The following is an 18,196-nucleotide window of genomic DNA, read 5'->3' as shown; positions in this document are numbered from 1 at the left end:
AGCAGCATGAGGTCGAGTCTTTCTCAACTCGCCTCTCCCAGCACTGACCCCTCTGCCTCTGTTTCCCCCATTTACAGACCTTGGTGGTAGCCCGGGGCCCACCCAGACCCTCCAGGAATCTCCTGTCTGGGAGTCAGCTGATTAGCAACTTCAATTCCACATGTAACCTTGACTCCGCTTTGCCGTGTAAGGTGACATATTACAGGTTCCGGAGGTTGGGACGTGGACGTCTTTGGGGTGCTCCTGACGCCCCTTCTTTCTGCTCTGCTCACCATCTTTAATTTGCTAAATACTTATTACGTTTACTGTTTCTTGCCCATCATCCCCCCTGAGAAGGTAAACTCCACACGGGCGGGGACCTGTGTTCACTCTCAGTCTAGGAAAGAGCCAGCCAGTGCGCGGTGAGTGCGTGCTGACAACGAACGGATCATAGCTGCTGTCCTGGGGCGCTCGCCCGGCACGAGGCACAGCGCTGCCCGCATTATGGACACCATGGGGATCCTTTCACCCACCCTGCTTGGAGACGTGGTTATCCTGCCTGCAGATGAGGCCAGAGCCTCGGTGAGGCTGGGCCCCTCCTCCACCCAGGCTGGGCGGCTCGGCCGGGGCCAGGCCTGCAGTTAGACAGGCCTATGCTTGGAATCGGGTCTCTCCGTGTCTAACTGAGGAGCCATGAGCACGTGAGCACACCTCTTAGAGCCTCAGTATCTTCAACTGTAAAATGGGTGTAACAACACCGCCCTCCCAGCGCCTGTGGTGTCCAGCAGGGAGCTCCGCACACAGTGGTATCTACCATGGGGCATCTGCTGTCTTGCTGGATGATGCTGGCAGCACAGCTGACATTACAGTCATCTGCTCCCCCCTCACTTCCCGCCTCGTGTCCTCCTTATTCTTCCCTCCCACGTGCACTCCTCCTTTCCACCCATCTCCCCCACCCCCTTCTTCACACCTACCACCCTCCCAGGCAGGTGAATGCTAAGGACGCACCTGTGGGCTCCGGTCCTGTGTCCCCCGCCCAGGCTCACCCTGTGCCTCGTCCTCAGTCACCCCCACCCTGTGAGAACACTAGGGCCCCCACCCAGTGGGATTTGTGGTGCAAGGCAACACGTGACCCTGTGAGATGGAGAACTCACACAGGGATGGCTCCTCGGCTTTGACCCTGCTTTCGGGTCACCAGTGGGCGATGACTCTGCAGAGACGTTGGGGACGCTGCTCCCTCGCTGGGCCTTCGCTGAATCGTCAGTGTCGGGCGGGGTTGCCGCTCTCTCCGAACTGAACCTGCTCAGGAAGTCCAGGTATTTCAGCCTCCCCTTGGCGTTGACGGGCATCTCGTTCCAGAGTCTGTCAAACTGGCAAAGAGGTAGCAGTCATTGCCCAAGGGTTAGTGTGACTCACGGGGACCCTCGTGGCGCTGATGAGGAGCGGGGCGAGAGTCAGCGGGGGTCCGAGGCCCACGTCAATGGGAAAAATTAAAAAGAAAAAAACTCATTCAGCCTGCGCTCAGCAGAAGCCTTCGGAAGACTGGAAAAGCAAAGACAAGAGGGTTATTCATTGCTTCCGCAGGACATTTTTTAATTGAATTGGGCCCTTAGTGAGCAGTTTAAGGCCATTAAATCTTGTGATTAGTCACAGCGACCGAGCTGCAGCATCTAAGAACATTTTAGGAGAAAATGCAAGTCAAACCCCGGGCCGCCTGGGTCCCAGGGAAGCCGGTCAGACTCACTGCCCGTCCGCCCAGCTGCCACACCTGCACTGTGCAAACAGCCCCCGCTGAGAGGCGGCCCTCGGCCCCCGCGTCTGCACAGCTCATGTCACGAAGGGCACACTGTCTTCTCCCAGGAGGAGAAGGGAGGCATTTGGGAAACTGGAGAGAAGTTTACGGCTTTCTCTCGGTGCTGTCTGACGTCGCGGGCTGTGTCAGAGCCACACGCAGCACGGACGTAGCAGAATGACTGAAAGCACCTGAGATGAGTCACTTTGGATGACCTGAGCGCTTTCAGGGAGCTGTGAGGGGCAAGGGAGAGAGGGCGAATGTCCAGGCCCTGAAAAACCAATAAGGTTTAGTTTGGGACAATATTCTTGATTCATGCTTTTAACTTTTTATTTCAAAATAATTATAGATTTGCAGGAAGTTGCCAGGATGTTACAGAGAGGTCTCCGGTCCCCTCTAGCCTGTTGCCCTCAAAGGTTACACCTTGTGTAACAACTTCACAACCAGGAACTTGACGTTGCTGTGTAGTTTGAGGTGATTTATCACACATGCAGATCCACGGTGCTTTAATTTCGGTCAACGAGGAAAAACTGCTTGGTGGAGTGGAAGTGAGGGACCTTGAAGGTGAGCATGCCGTCCACAGACCTCACGGTCGCCAGGGGCGGTAACCCGCCACCTGTCTTCTGCAGGAAAGTTCTCCAAATCACTGGGCAGACGACGGGCGCTCTTCTCTCCCTTCCCACGTCATGCTGAAGCCACCTCTGCAGGTGACATCTCTCTGCTGTGGGGACCTGGAATTGGCCACCCCAAGATATGTGGGAATCAGTATTATTTGAGGCTGATTGCTTCTGACAAACTGGGACAGGGAAGGAGGCTCTGAGGAATGGAACTTGCCCTTCATTAGGACACATTTACATTTGTAAGGTAAATCTCTATCTGTAAAGGTGCCTCCCTCTCTGTACCAGGAAGAAGAAAGGAGATGACCTTCTCTCCAGAAACTCTTAATCAATACCAAAGGCAAGGACTTAAATCTGCATTTTATTGTGCTTCTCTGGTAACCTCCTGTAACTGACTTCCCTCCCCCTCCCAACGTTGGCATCTCCTTAAAGATTAAGCATCTTTCTTTAGGCTGGGAACTGATTGCGCGCTCATCTGTGACCGCCCCCCAGCCCGAGGCAACACACCTGCCACCCCACGGCGTTCACTGGGACAGCAGACCTATCTGTCGTTTCCATCAAGTTCTGTGCTGACAGAGCGGCCTTGTGACTATTGTAAAAGGGACATTTCAATCATGTGAAACACCCTGTTTGGGGGTACATAACCACTCTGTGCACCCCACTTCTTCGGTGCCCTTTCTTCCTTCGGGAAGAAAGGCCCCAGGCCATGGTTCCTCATAAGGCTTTGTTTAATTTTCTCTTGCTATTCTGTCTCATGTGAATTTAATTCGTTCTCCGGCCAGATGAACCCACATTTGGGAAGAGGAAATGTCTTCCTCCCCTACACCGCCCAGCCAGGAAGCTCCCTGAAGGATCCTCGGAGATTCATCTTTGAATGTGAAACGTTTTGCAAAGGGGCTGGCACACAGCAGGTGCTCAATAAATGTTCAGCTGCTGGAGGTCCTAGATGATGCACACGATAAGACCCATCAGACAATGGAACGACGCTTCTGAAATGAAGAGGGACAGACGGTGCTAAACCATGTTCGGATCACCTTAGTCAGGAAGGGCTTCAAGGACGAAGAGAAGGATGCTGCTATAAGAGGAAGGCGGGCTGACCGGTGGGCTCCTGTTTCATCCAGACTTGGGAGGCAAGGGGGCAGGTCTTGTTATTAAGGATAAATACACAGGGTGGGCGTGCATGCCGAAGCAAGCAGTGAAAACTGAAGCATGGAAGGGAAGATGTTCACAAAACTGTTAAGAACAACAGAAGTGTCTCCTGTCCGGGCAGGCGAGGCAGGGACCCACCGCCTTCCTGATTAAATCCCAGGATGCCAATGGAGTCAGGGCAGGACCACAGAAACCCTGGTCTCACCCTCTTTTCACCAGAAGGGCCTGGATGCCAAGGGCAAAACAAAGATCACTGGGAGGACATGGACCCGGGTGGGCAGGGAAACGGAAGCCCGCCCATGGCTCTTCAATCCTGACAGGTTACACCCCAGGACACCTAAAGATGCAGTGCAGGCTGGTGGCTGGCGGGGGACTGTGGGGACAGGGGAGACAGCAAAAGACTAGAAATGGGCACCACCCACAGAAGTGGATTCTGAAAAACCACAGGTCTGTGAGCTGAGCATGAAATCCAGGCAAAATCCTGGCGGTCTGAGGACGAGCTGGGAAGAAAGGAAGTTTCCATGTTATGGCAGCAGGATGTGACCTGCTGAAACGTCCCTTTCAAACACAGAGAAGTAGTCAACTGCCTTCTGAATACGTAAAAATACACGACCTTGAGTTCCCCCTCTGTTTGTGATGTGGAAAGCTGCGGGAGACGCCGCTCCCATCCTAGTAACGAGGAAAAGCCAAGTACCTACAACATCAGAGCTCTTCTCGAGCCCCTCGGAGAGCTGAGGCTGCAGGGCGCCGAGGGGCCTGAATTCCACAGAGCCCCAAGTCTCCAAGGAGAGCCAGACACGCCGGCTCTCACACCGGGCAGAACTCGGGAGGAAGTGGGAGGGTGGGAAGAAATCAGCCGAAATGTTAACAAATTCTAAAGGCCAAGAGTGGGCTGGCACATCAAGCTGGAGTAACTGGGAGACCCAGACACGAGAATGCTGACACTCACCAGCTCTTCCCACAGGTCTCTGCCACTGCTCCCGACGGCTGCACGAGCCCATCAGAGGCGGACAGATGCAAAACACCACCCGCTTCGCCAGACCATCCCCTCACGGGAAGGAAAGCCTTAAACCGCTAGGAGGAGGAGCAAACCCACTCAAGCCCAGGGCCCCTGGGGGAGGGAGAGAAGCAAAACTCTTCACTTCTATGGGGGTCGGAACCCTTCCTCCCACCTGCCCAGGACCCAGGCACAGATCCACGGCCCCGGGGAAGGGTACAAGCAAACCCCCTCCCACCAGAGACCCACCACCCCACAGACATGGCAGAGCTAGGCTGCCGTGGACGGGGTGTGGAGGGGCAGGAACATGGAGAAGGTGCTGCCCCTGAGGCCCAGAGGCACAGGCCCCACCTAAAACAGGCTGGATCAGGACACCAAGACACGCACCCACTCCTGCAGGAGCCTGGCACCAAGAGTATGGGAGAGACCCTTCCGGGGTCTATAGATGCGTACGGACAGCCCAAAGCTGAGGATGGAGTAGGAATACAGAGGAAACCTCCGGCGTCCCGGGGCCCACACCAAGCACACGGCAACAGTGATATTCCACATCTGACGCCTGGGCACACTCGGGCCAAGGGCAGCAGCAGCAGAACTCAAACGCAGCTCAGTTACCGACCAGAGGGACACTCAACAGCACCCACCACACACAGCCTGACAGAAGAGCTGTGCCCGTTTTCAGGCATACGTACTATTTACACCGCAGTCTCTACTCTTCTTCACCTGATGTCTGGCATTCGATTAAGAAAAGTTGAGACGTACAAACAAAGGAAAACTGACTTACTGCCAGGAGAGACAGCAATCAACAGACGAGACTCAGAGCTGAGCCCAGAGCGGGAATTACCAGACAAGGACTTCGAAACAGCTACGGCTAAGATGCTAACGGACCCAGTAGAGGGGTGCGGGGCATGCACGAGCAGATGGGGAGTTTCAGCAGAGACGGAAACTGTGTTTAAAATGCACCGTCTTGTTCAAACACAGCAGGGGAATTGCGTTGAACAGAAATGGGAAAGAAATCCGTGACAGTAGACGCCAGTGGGGGTGTGGCCCACAGGAGCGAGGGTGTGACACAGGTGGTGGGGGTGGTACCCTCTCAGGAACAGGGACAGATGCCCCCGTGGGAGGTGGGCAATTAGCATCAAACCACCAACTCATTACTTGAGGTGGAAACAGAGGCAGCCAGGTGGAGCCGGAACCGGCCAGAGGCAGCCAGGTGGAGCCGGAACCGGCCTGTGCTGCCAACGGCACAGAACTTCCCTGGTGCCTGAGGACAAAGCCCTGAGGCCAAGGCAGGAGGCGCCCAGCCCCTAGGACCAGGCCGAGGTTGCTCCAGGAGCACCTGGCGGTGGGGGCCGTGTGAGGGGACACGCCCAGGCGGCTGGGGGTGGGGTGCCGGGACTCATCAGAACACACTCCCGCTCCCGTCCTCCTCCTCGCACCTCCCCACTCGGCTCGTCACAGGGCTTTGGTGGCAAGAACTGGCCAAAGGGGCTCACCCCTTCCTCCCTGGGCCCTGGCGCCCGGAAGGCACGTGAAGATTAGTAGACGTCTCATCAGCACCAAGAGATGGCGGAAGACAACTGAGAGATCTCTTCCAGGGTCAGGGGAAGACAACTTGGACCTACAGTTCTGTCCCCAGCCAAACTAGCTTTAAGACTGAGGGTGAAAGGGGGAGCCCTCAGGTTTACTCCTCCCGGGAGAGCAGGTGAAGATGCGCTTTTGCAGAAGGAAAAGTGAAGCAGCGGCGGGAGCAGGATAAAGGCTGTGCTGTGGGCAGACGGAGCAGGGGAGCCCCAACGACTGACCTCCTCCCCACCCCGTCCACCCGCAGCGCCCGCCTGTCCACGGCTCTTCTCTGCTCCGGGTCCTCACCCTCCGCTCCCACCCCCCTCACACCCACATCCATCAGCAAATTCTGTCGGCTGCAATCCTGAAACGCATCCACGATCCAAGCCCCTCTGCTCCCCGCGGCCCACCTGACCCAGCTCTTTACTCACCTTACCTGCTCAGGAGCCTCCCCGGCTGCCCTGCTCGCGGGCTCCCTCCCCAGTTCCCCATCACTACCCTCTCTCCTGCTTTTTTGGCCTCTATAGCGTTTATCAACATCCAACATACACGTGTCTGACTTACTTGGTTTACTGTCTGTCTTTTCCTAAAAGAACGCAGACCCTGGATGGCAGTCTGGTCTGTGGCGGGGTGCTGTGACCACTGGCCCGCTGGCAACAGCGCCACCTAACACAGCACACCCACTGCCCCTGCTTCCGGGATGTTCCCTCTGCCTGTGCCGCTGTCTCTCTCTCTCCTGTCTCCTCTCGGAGGCAACTCCCACGATCCCAGCATCGCATCCTCAGGGAAACCGCCCCGACCGCTTGGTCCGGGCCCGGCCGTGTTTAATTCTCCCCGAGTGCTGCATGCCCCTTCACCCTTCACAGCAGGGAATGGCATGTAATTACATAAATAATATACAGCTGGTGCGTGACCTCTCTCTACCTCCCTGGACGCAAGCTCAAAGGAAGCAGGCAGCAGGTCTGCCTTGGTCGCCTGGGGCTAACGTCACCACTTTGCGCACAGAGGGCCCCCAAAAGGTGAAGGAGGGGATGCACGCTCCCTTCTGGTACTCACTGCACAGCCAGGACAGCCAGCTCTGGCCAAAGGACATGCAAGCGTGTCCAGGGGCTTGGTTAGATAGAGACCTCCAGATGGAGTGGGGAGGGCAAAGTGGGGCGTGGGCAGCTCCCGGTAAAGTGTGGTCAGCAAAGGCTTCACTGGGCTTGAAGTGAGTTCAGAAGGCAGAATTGGCCTGGCCAGATACGGGGGGAGGGACAGAGAGACGGCAGCAAACAAAGATGAGCAAGGCTGAACTGCAACTGCTCAGAGTGGAGGATACTTGGAGGACCTGGGGAGTACGTGCCTTCTCATTTCACAGGAGAGGACGCTAAAGCTCAGAGAGGCTGAGTAATTTGTCCCAGGTGACACAGCTGGACTAGTGCAGAAGCAGGGTTGAAACCTAAGTCTGCCTGCCTGAAGAGTTGTTTTGTTCTCTGCCTGCATCGTTCTCACTTCCTGGGGGTGTCTGTTTTAGAAACACCACATCTGAAATGTTCAGACATGCTTAACGGTTCCTTTCCCTAATATGGCGGCATGTTCAGTCCTCACGCAATCACTGGGACCGACCTAAACTGCTTCGCCAGGAGAGGCTCTCCCTGCAGGTCTCTATCTTCTTAAGCAATACCCAAGCGGACCCAGTTCCGACAGACAGCCTTTTATAACTCGCTTTATGCAGAGCCACGAAGACCCATCATTTTCCAACTCCATCTGCTCTGAAAGTTGCTCTCCTTTTTGAAAGGCTAATTACACCAAAAGATGTGGCACTTCCCCCACTTTAGAGCTCTGGCAGGCGAGAAAGTGGGCCCTTCAGATTCATGATGGTTAGATTTTTTTAAGATGAGTTACGTTTTTATAATGTAGATGAACCAAGTCATGAAACCTGGACTCGAATGCCGTCTGACACGGCTGCAACTGTCCAGCCGACGGCATGGGGTCTACACATGCTGAGTGCAAATTACTTCTGCATCTTCCTGTGCCAGACACTGTGCCATTCCACCAAGAAGGTCACTGGCTAAGTAACTCATGCAGGGAGAAAACATATGGATCTCTGGGGCTCTTGCTTTCCGTTTACCAGCCTGTATCCAGAAGCATCTTTCCCAAATATAGCACAATTTTTGCTAATCATCACCCAACTCAAACCACGGCAGTTACACCAGATTTTGATGCTGTCGATGATGCAGACTGTATGTGAGCTGTGACCACGTCTTTTTAGAAAGCAGCCTTTAAAAATAAGTGCTTGGTTCTGTCGGCGGTGGGGAGCTTGATGTGCTGGGGACGGTGAAGCTTTCTTAGTGGACAATTAAAATCAAATTCTCCATTACGAAAGCCAGATATGCCAGTGTGTCATTAATTTATATCTATAATTAGAGTAAAATTTTACTCATTTAGATGAAATAAAAAATCCTTATTAGTAAAACCTTTATTAGTAAAACCTTTGTAAGTTGGCCCTATAGGATAATAACTGCAACTGTATTAATTTTAAAGTCTCTATTCATTTATAGTAACAGAGCAGAATTTACAAACAGAGAGCCCACTGGCTTGCGTGCTCCATTTGGAAACAGTACTTTATTTTGCTTCGCAAAAGTGATGATGCCTAAAAAAGGTGATATTTTAGGGAGGTTATATCTGACGTTCATATTATTAGCGCCTTTAACAAACATTCTTTAGGGTGGTGAGTTCAGAGGCCTGAGCGGGGATGGGGGCGGGCGTGACGGTCACCCGTCCCTGTGAATACTGTCAGTCTTGCCCTGCAGCTCTGAGAAGAGGAAACCTGAGGTAGGAGTGGCCCAGCCTGGGAGAGCGAAGGGGGACGTTCCCACGGGGCATCTGCAGGAAGCTCCCTGGGCTGAGCCTGGGCAGAACCAGGAGGAAGGAGGGAAGCTTCTGAAAGTTGCTTCTGTGCATATTTTGGATTTCATTTTTCACGTGAATCATTCTTGGGAACGGGGTCTCGAGTCATTGAGAACCGGGGGGCTGCGGCAGTGCGTCTTCTGGAGTGAAGGGAGATCTGTTTCTGCGATGGGGTCACTGGTGCTCCATATTATCTGGCTGTTCAGCCACTGGGCTGTCGGGGTGAGGGTGGGGAGCGTGGACACCACCCATTCACCGGGACTTGCTGAGCACCCACGAGGCGCTGGGCTGTTTTGGCGTTTGGGGCACAGTGAGGAACAAGCAATCCAGGGTGCTGGTCCCCCAACCCCGGCATTTAGCATGATTATTGACGGAAGTCAGTAAGCAAGACAGACCCTTGGGACGTCATCCCTCGGGAGGTGCTCTTGGCCTCCGAAGGTCATGAAGGGCCAAGGAGGCCCAGGGCAGCAGGTGGCCAGAGCTTTGAGCTAGAAAGAGCCCAGCTCAGTGCTTGGGGAGGAGAGACTCTGCCATGCAGTTCTGTGATGGGCAGGGGGACCTCAGAGAGGATGGCCTGTGTCCAGCCCGTGGACAGTGAGGAGGCCTGTGGGGGTGGGCATGTCATAGAGCTCGGAGCAGTACCCCAGAGCATCCAGAAGCATCAGCAGCACAACCAGGGAGGGGAACAAGGGAGCTGGGGGTGGCGGGAGGAGCGGAGCCAGGCACAGGTGGCAGTCCCCTGCTCAGGGGCGGGCAGAGACTGGCCGCCTTCTTGGATCACACAGGCCCAGGGATGCTCCAGGCAAGAAGGAAGGAGAGTGGTAGCTGGAGCCAAGTTTAACTTGATTTTAAAAATAAAAGTGACATTATTTGTACCCTGATTGAAATGGTGCAATTCATGCCTGTTAGATAAACAGAAGGCTCCTGCGAGTCTTCAGGAAGATTTAAAACAAACAACAGCAGGAAGAGCAAAACCCCCCAAAAGCTTTCAAGTATTTTGAAAATAGAGGACAGCCTTCAACTCTTTACACCCTGGGGAATGGCCGGCCTGATGCTCATTCGACATTGCTTAAAATGATAAACCAAATGCACTTCTTACCTGTTCATCCGTCAGAACTTGGACGTGGCGAGTACAAATGGACCTGAACTCATCCCGGGAGGCAGTGTGCGTTTTCATGGTGTCGAAGTTCTCAAACTCCTGGGCGATGGTGTGGTAATGGGAAGTCACTGCTTTGTGGAGCCGTGCCAGGATCTCCCGGTTCGCCATTTCCTTGGAGGACCTGGGTGGCGGGCCTTTGGGCATTTTCTCAGCCCACTCAGCAGCAGTCTGGGCAAAACAGAATGGAAAATTGATCCATTTAATAAATAATAAATCATCTCTTGGCTCTGGGCCCATCACCCATGGCAAGACCCGGGAGACCCAGCTTAGTGAGGAAGATAAGCCAGGAGACAAATGAGACCCAGCAGCAGGTCTAAACGGGATCCTGCTTCAGCTCAGACTTAGCTGAAGTGGACCTCTGGGCTGGCCTGCCAGGAAGAAGGAGGAAAAGCGAGTGAGTCCCACCGGGCAGGGCAACGTGCGAGCCAGGCCCTGGGCAGCGAGCGCCCATTCGCCCATTCAGTCTGCCTTTTGGTTCGTTTAACAAACACTTGGAGAGTGCCTGCTCTGAGTGGTAATGGGGATGGTACCCTGACTGCTTTCATTTCCGGACATCAGTTCAGTTGACACTCTGACAGCAGTTAAAATTTGGAAGGCAGTTTTGGTCACTTTTATTCCCTTATGCTGCACTGTTGGTAAGTGTCCCCTTTAGTCTGAAGCTTTTGAGACCCACGGAGATGCAATCCTGGGCAGTGCCGAATGCATGCAGTGGGAAGCTGTGGGGTAATGGGGCAGGTCCTACACCCCTCCTTGGGCAGGTGCACCTGGGCCTTGGGAGGCGCGCTCAGGGCCTCGTGACGCTGTCCATGGTGCTGGGAGCTTGGGGGAGGGACAGCCTCAGCCTGGGCTCAGGGACAGCTGTCTGGAGGGAGGAGGAATAGGCCAAGAGGAAAGGGAGGCAACAGAACGATCTTCGTAACGCCTGTTTAGGCTTATGTGCTGGCAAGAGGCCTCATGCAAGGTGAGCTAGGAGGGGCCTGAAGAGGACTGCAGCCCACGTTCAGCATCTGCTGATGATCACTGTGGTGGACACACGGGACAACAGGAATAACAGGCAAGAAGAAGTTCCTTAGTGATCATCAACAGATGCTGAAGATGACAAGGCTCTCTGCGTTTATCCTGGAGCCATCAGGAGTGGGCAGTGGGGGCACTGGGCTCCACAAGGAAGTCAGGTTTGGGAGACTGGAGCTCAAAGGGCGAAGCCACTGGGGGCAGTGAGTCCTGAGCCTCCTGCGAGGGGAGTGGGCAGTGCCAGGGAAGCCGCCCTGAAATGCACATACTCGCTGCAATTAGAAAACGCCCTGTGGTTGCTGCATCAACAGATAGGCTCCTGAAGTCAGAGGAAAGGGTGTGGCTATGAGATATGGGAGGGGGACTCGGTTCCGTGAGAACCTAGGGGTGACAATACATTAAAGCTGTCCTTGTACCAGGCTGTATTGAGATACCCTGGGTTTCCCCACATGAAAACCTGTCGTGACTGTTAGCTGTAATAACAATTCCTACATAGTGCCAGCACGTGCTAAGACCTTTACCAGATTACCACACCTAATCCCCCAACTAGTATTAAAACTTGGTCATGATTCATTTTCAGCAGTTTCACAGGAACATATGTATTGTATGTGACTATCCTTTAGGACAGAGAAGTCTGCATAATGTTACTTTATAAAATTGTATCAAACACAGTATGCTGCTGGGAATATCCTGAAAAACGTGAATACACACACTTACACTCAAACCACAGCCCATCGCATCCTCGATCACCCAAAGGTTAACAGAAGCTTTTAAATACGTCTGTTTGGAGCCATTTGCAAAGTAGGTGAGTGCCCTTTTTTTTTCATTCTAGAGAATAAAGTGATGTTCCTGATGCATCTTACACATTTTCAGACAGTTGAAAATGCAGCCCCCGTATCTAAATACACAGGCATTTCCCTAAACCTTCCAGGGGATGTCGGTCTTCAGAGACTGGAGGACCCTTTTCTGGATGTAGTGTCATTCTTGAAGCCCGTCCTCCCCCTTGTGGCACCTTTGGGGCCTGAAGAGGACGGGCCCCAAGGTGAACATAACCAGAGAGAACACAGGTGGACGCATCCAGCACGGGAAGGCGGGAGTCCCGGGTCCAGTCTAGACTCTGCCTCTAACTGGCTGTGTGACCTGGCACACTAACCACTTTCCCCTTCAGTGTCCTCATCCATCCAGGAGGAACGAAGGCTCACACGAGATGGTGCATGTGAGCCCTCCTTGAAAGCGTTAAAACACAAAACGAATCGGAAATACTATTATTCTAACAACAGAGATGGAAGAATTCTAACAAAGCAGTGTAAGCAACATTAGGTTAATATGCTTTAAACTCCAGAGGAAATGGAATTGTTTTCTAGCAGAATATAGATGACTAAATTTAACTTAAGAGAAAAGCCTGAATAGACAGGTGACCACAAAAGAAATGTACAAAGCAGTTAAAAGACCTACCATCTATCACTAAAGAGGTGTCAAGCCCAGGAGATTTTGCGGGCAGGCCGAATCTAACTTTTAAGAAATAGGTGATTTTTACATTAGTCAAATTATTCCAGAACACAAGAGGGATACATAGTATTATGAAAATATGGTAAAGAAAACGCTTGAAAAAAATAAACCAGTCTAATTTATGGACATTAACGCAAAGACATTTTAAAAAATAAAAAGAAACCCATTAGGAATATTTAGCATCATATTTAAAAATGACACACTGAGGGGCCGGCCCCGTGGCCAAGTGGTTAAGTTCGCGCGCTCCGCTGCAGGCGGCCCAGTGTTTCGTTGGTTCGAATCCTGGGCGCGGACATGACACTGCTCATCAAACCACGCTGAGGCAGCGTCCCACATGCCACAACTAGAAGGACCCACAACAAAGAATATACAACTATGTACCTGGGGGCTTTGGGGAGAAAAAGGAAAAAAAAATCTTTAAAAAAATAAAAAATAAAAAAAATAAAAATGACACACCAAAATCAATGAGGGTTTATTCCAATATAAGAATCCTTCAAATCGAAGAAAAACAAATCGTTCACTTCCTCACATTAGCAAGGGTCACATGTCAACAACGGCAAAAAGGCATTTAACAAAATTCAGCAGCCTGGTATAGAATAGAATAGAATGAATAAACTATATAGAAATAAAACGACCATCCCAAACATGAGAGCATTAATCAGACTCTACCTGCAAACAATGAATGGTTGAAACAGTAAAGCACTTCCATTAGTCAGAAACAAGACGGGCGTGCCCACTGTCAGTCTGCTGCCCACCTCTTTAGAGGCTCCAGCTTTTGAAATAAGACAAGAAGATGAAGCAAACAGTATAAACATTGAAAAACAAGATTTATCATTATTTGTGGATACAATTGTACAACTAGAAAATCTCAAGACAATTAGGAAAGTGGCTGGATTCAAGCCAAAAATACAAGAAAGCAATATCATTTTTTATGGTAATTATAACTAGTTAGAAATTGTAGGGCTGGCGTGGCTGAGCGGTTAAGTTCCCACGTTCTGCTTCGGCGGCCCAGGGTTTTGCTGGTTCGGATCCTGTGTGAGGACATGGCACCGCTCATCAGGCCACGCTGAGACGGCATCCCACATGCCACAACCAGAAGGACCTGCAACTAAAATATACAACTATGTACTGGAGGGTTTTGGGGAGAAGAAAAAAAAATTAAAACATTAAAAATAAATAAAAATAAGATTGACAACAGATATTGGCTCAGGTGCCAATCTTAAAAAAAAAAAGAAATTTTACTGCAAAAAAAAATCCACATTCACGTTAATGACAAAGCTATTGAATACCTCGGGATAGATTTCCTATGAAAGGTGTAAGACTTATACAAAGAAAGCGATACATATTCTATTGGGGGTTGTTAAAACAAGACTGGAATCAAAAGAGACACATACTATGTTCCTGGATGTGAAGACTCCATTTCAAAAGATAAAACCTAGCCCCAATTAGAAATAACTTTAATAAAATTCTAATACAAATCTCAATGGCTATTTGGAGGAATCATTAGACATTGAGATATTAAAGGTGATACAGAAAAATGAATATGTGAGAATTGCCGAGAAATGTTTGGAAAGGGCTAGCAATGAACTTTTTGACTCACCAGATAAAATGTCCTAAACTGGATGTAATCATAACAGTACCGCCGGGTCTAGAAATACACAAATAAGTCCCTGACACCTACTCAGGCTGGGAGTGAGTGAGAAGCGAGCCTGTCCGGCGGCCGAGCCATGACATCACAAGGCCTATTTGTTACAGCGTTTGAAAGCAGCAGAGAAGGGCACGGCTGACTCAAAGGTCACCTTGGGTAAGAGTGCCCTGCTAGGCAAGAGAGACTATCCAGGTTTTATAAAGGAAAATTCCTTCTTCTCTCGTCAATCATCAACTTCAAAACATGGTCCTCTGCTTTCCAGAAACTGTCCTTCCAGCAGCTTGAGCCTGGAGTCATCTGCGACATATCTTTCTATTACCCACATCCAAACCACCCACTGATGCCAACGGCTCTGCTTTCAGTATGCATCTAGAAGGTGACCACCCCATCCTCACCTCCTGGGCCAAGCCACCATCATCTCTTGCACGGGTTACTGCAACAGTCTCCCTGCTTCCACCCTCAATCACTTGCCTGTGAGGACGATCCTTTTAAAGCAGGCACACTCATGTGCACACACACACACACACACACAAGTATTAAGACTTGTTCTCTGGATGGAGGGGTAAACGAGGGCAGAGCCATAATCAAAAAGCCATAGTCGTTTTCTTCTGAGGATGGTCTTTTGAAAATGAAAATCAGATCAAGCAAAACTCTCAAATGGCTTCACATATGGCTCAGAGTATTGGGGAGAGCTTCACGATGGACCTCCAGCCTGCCCCCAACACTCTCTGACCTCACTGCTGTGGCTTTCCTCCTTGTTCACTCTGCTCAGAGCCACCAGGCCTCCTGCTGCACTTCATAGACAGGGAGCACGTTCCTGCCGCAGGACCTTTGCACTTGCTCTTCTCACACTTGCTTCAGCATTTGTAACATCCCTGGGCCCCTTTCCACATTCCCTCTCCCCTTTCCTTGCTTCTGTTCTGTTGCACTGACTGCTTTCTCATCTACCATACAATTACCACTTAAGTGTCTTTCTCATCCTAACATGAAATAAACGAATGGTCTTTCCTTCACTGTTGAGTCTCCAAGTGCTTGGAACAGAACCTGGCGCACAGTGGGGTCTCGATATTTGTTCGAAGAAAGAATGAAGAAACAGTACATCCATACAATAAAAATGACACAACCAATAAAATGAGTGGGGTGGCAGCATCCTTGCGCTCTGCTCTGGACAGCGGCCCTGGATCTACTGTTAAAAATTTCCGGGACTGGCCCAGTGGTGCAGTGGTTAAGTGTGCATGTTCCGCTTTGGCAGCCCAGGGTTTGCCGGTTCACATCCTGGCTGCGGACATGGCACCACTCATCAAGCCATGCTGTGGTAGGCGTCCCACGTATAAAGTAGAGGAAGATGGGCATGGATGTTAGCTCAGGGCCAGTCTTCCTCAGCAAAAAGAGGAGGACTGGCAGCAGATGTTAGCTCAGGGCCAGTCTTCCTCAGCAAAAAGAGGAGGACTGGCAGCAGATGTTAGCTCAGGGCCAATCTTCCTAAAAAACGAAAACAAAGTTCCAACCTGTCCCAACACAAAGAAATAGAAAGGAAAACAAGATTCCGCTTTCTTCTTCTAAGAAACTGGCAAAATTTTGATTGATAATATCAGCGTTGGAAAAGGTGGAATAAGGTATCTGAAGCCATAAAGCTTTCTATCCTTTGAGTTAGCACCTCTCCTTTTAGTTTTCTCCTTAAGGAAATAAACAAAGCGAGCTCATGGAATTATGATCACTGCAGGATCATTTACAAAATTAACAAAATTTACAAAAAATAAAAAATTGGCAACAATTTGGATGTCTAGCATTAGGCGAATGGTTAACTAAAACATGATATTTCTATAAGATAGATTACAATGCAGCAATTTAGAATGCTTCGAGCAATAATTTAATAATACGGCAAACTGTTTGTGATGCACTAGGTGGGAAGGGACCACAAAATGGTCCAGATGATCACACTCATGGACACACACACTAGTATTAACAATGTTCTTAATGGAAGAGTAAGTCAGGGCAGAGGCAGGCGGGTGACTAGGATTCCCGAGCTGGGGTCTTGCTTCCCTGAGGGTCCGGGTCAGGGGCGAGGGTGGGGTGGGGATAGTGTGGTTGCAAAGGATGCTGAGGAGAGGCTGGTCTGGGAGCCCTGCTTGGTGTGACAGCCTGGAAGTGAATCCGGCCCCTGCTCTCTACCCGTGCAGGGATCAGAGTCACACCAGAGTCACACTGGGTCCTGGAGGCGAGTGAGCACCTGTGCCGGGGGTGACACACATGCATGCAATGCCCTCAGAGGATGAACACGCATCCACACCCGTGACGCCTGTACTGAGTCATTCACAAACACCCGTGGAACATCTGCCGTGTGCCAGGAGCTTTTCTAGATACTGGGGAGGCAGAGGGAAGACGTCATCCTTCAAGCCTCTGCCCAGGTGGGGTCTCACAGGTAAGCAGAGAGTATAACTGTGACGTGTGCTCTGGGGAATGGGGGCCCTGTGCCCTGGACACAGCTGACCAGAAACAGCCCTCCTAAGGAGGGAACCACTGCTGTGGGAGGCGAAGGAAGCACGGTGCGGGGGGTGGGGCGGGGGTGGGACTGTCCTCACTCAGCCAGCTGGTGGACGTGAAGGTCGGGAGGGTGAGCAATGCCTGGAGACAGGGAACTGACACAGGGCGGCACTCAGTTCCACGCCAGGGGCCTGCCTGCAGACCCAGCACTTTCCTCCGTGTAACCAGAGTCGTGGGCAGAGCCCAGGCTATGGAGAGGGCCCCTCCCCATCACCTGGGCCAGGAGGGGAGGCAAGGGGACTACAAGGAGAAACAGGAGCAACACCACTGCGTGGCTGGACTACAACTTCTGCTCATCAAGGCAGTGTTGCTGCCAGTTGGAGATACTCTTTTGTTGCTTGCAAGTAATTATTGTGCATTCACATAGGAAACTTAGAAACTACAAAAAAGGCACAAAGGAAAAACAAAGATCACCAATAACCCCACCCCCTGGCAGCATCACTGCCATCACCTTGGTGCACAAGGGACAAACCATGGACCTGAAGATCCCCAGGCCCCGTGGACACAGCCACACCGCTTGCCACCCGCACCGCCCAGAGAAGCCACTGGCCTCGGAGGGCACAGCCTCCAGGCTCTTCCAGCACCGGCATGAGGCTGGGATCTGTCAGGAGCCCAGGTTCTGGTTCCCATCTCGCTTTTTAGCAAAGCCGCTCAGCCACCGCCAGCGTCGCTCCGAGTGACTGGAGACGCCAGGGAGGAACAGATGGCTCTTGGTCTGGCGCTTTTGTGTCCCTGGCACTTCTCACGTGATCATTATATCTGAATGGGGAAAAATAGTGCTTTTTCTATAACTAGAAGAAATGTCTCTCCTAATCAGAAAAGACACCACTATCTTGAGATGCAAATGTCACTTTCCAACGCTCACTACGCTTTACAGAAAGGCACCCTCAGGACAGGAATTACAGCTGTGACAGGAAGAGGGGGACTGTGGGAAGGGACGGGCCATCAGGCGCCACTCTGGTCCACACGATCCTCTCAACAGGAACCGCTGGGCCTGCATCTGCCGTGTTCCTCCCCACCTGACAACTGTATGCACGGCCGTTCTGATCACTTTTTAAGTGCAAAACAAAAGATAGTGGAATCTTATGCACTTTAGATCTGACGATTAGAAAATGATTTACACGTTTCGAAGGAATTTTCTCTCATTTATTCAAGGGTGTTTATAGAACCTTGTTTGATCGAACAATTGACCCCCCTGACGTCGCAGAGAAACACAGATCACCATTGCCAAAAAGAAAATTCCAGCCCCCATCACGACTCCACCATAAGGCTGGCAAACATGTAAGAGAGACAATGTCCCTATATACGGACTAAGCAATCATCCAACAGCCTCCCC

General features: G+C 51.4%; 1 protein-coding gene across 2 annotated transcripts in view; it reads right to left on the bottom strand.

Annotated features, from left to right (window-relative positions):
- The window catches only part of EFCAB6 (EF-hand calcium binding domain 6), a 237,374-nt gene that overhangs the window by 9,498 nt on the left and 209,680 nt on the right, over positions 1-18,196 (bottom strand). For both annotated transcript variants that reach the window (XM_014864412.3, XM_070506757.1), the window contains 2 exons: positions 10,089-10,316; positions 1,134-1,349 (listed from right to left, as the gene is read on the bottom strand). In XM_014864412.3, the coding sequence (XP_014719898.3) occupies positions 1,134-1,349; positions 10,089-10,316 (444 nt within the window). The remainder of the gene's footprint in view (positions 1-1,133; positions 1,350-10,088; positions 10,317-18,196) is intronic.

This window comes from Equus asinus, chromosome 4, assembly GCF_041296235.1.
Source record: "Equus asinus isolate D_3611 breed Donkey chromosome 4, EquAss-T2T_v2, whole genome shotgun sequence".
NCBI lineage: Eukaryota > Metazoa > Chordata > Mammalia > Perissodactyla > Equidae > Equus > Equus asinus.
The sequence above is the reverse complement of the archived record's forward strand: the minus strand, read 5'-3'. Positions and strand labels throughout refer to the sequence as shown.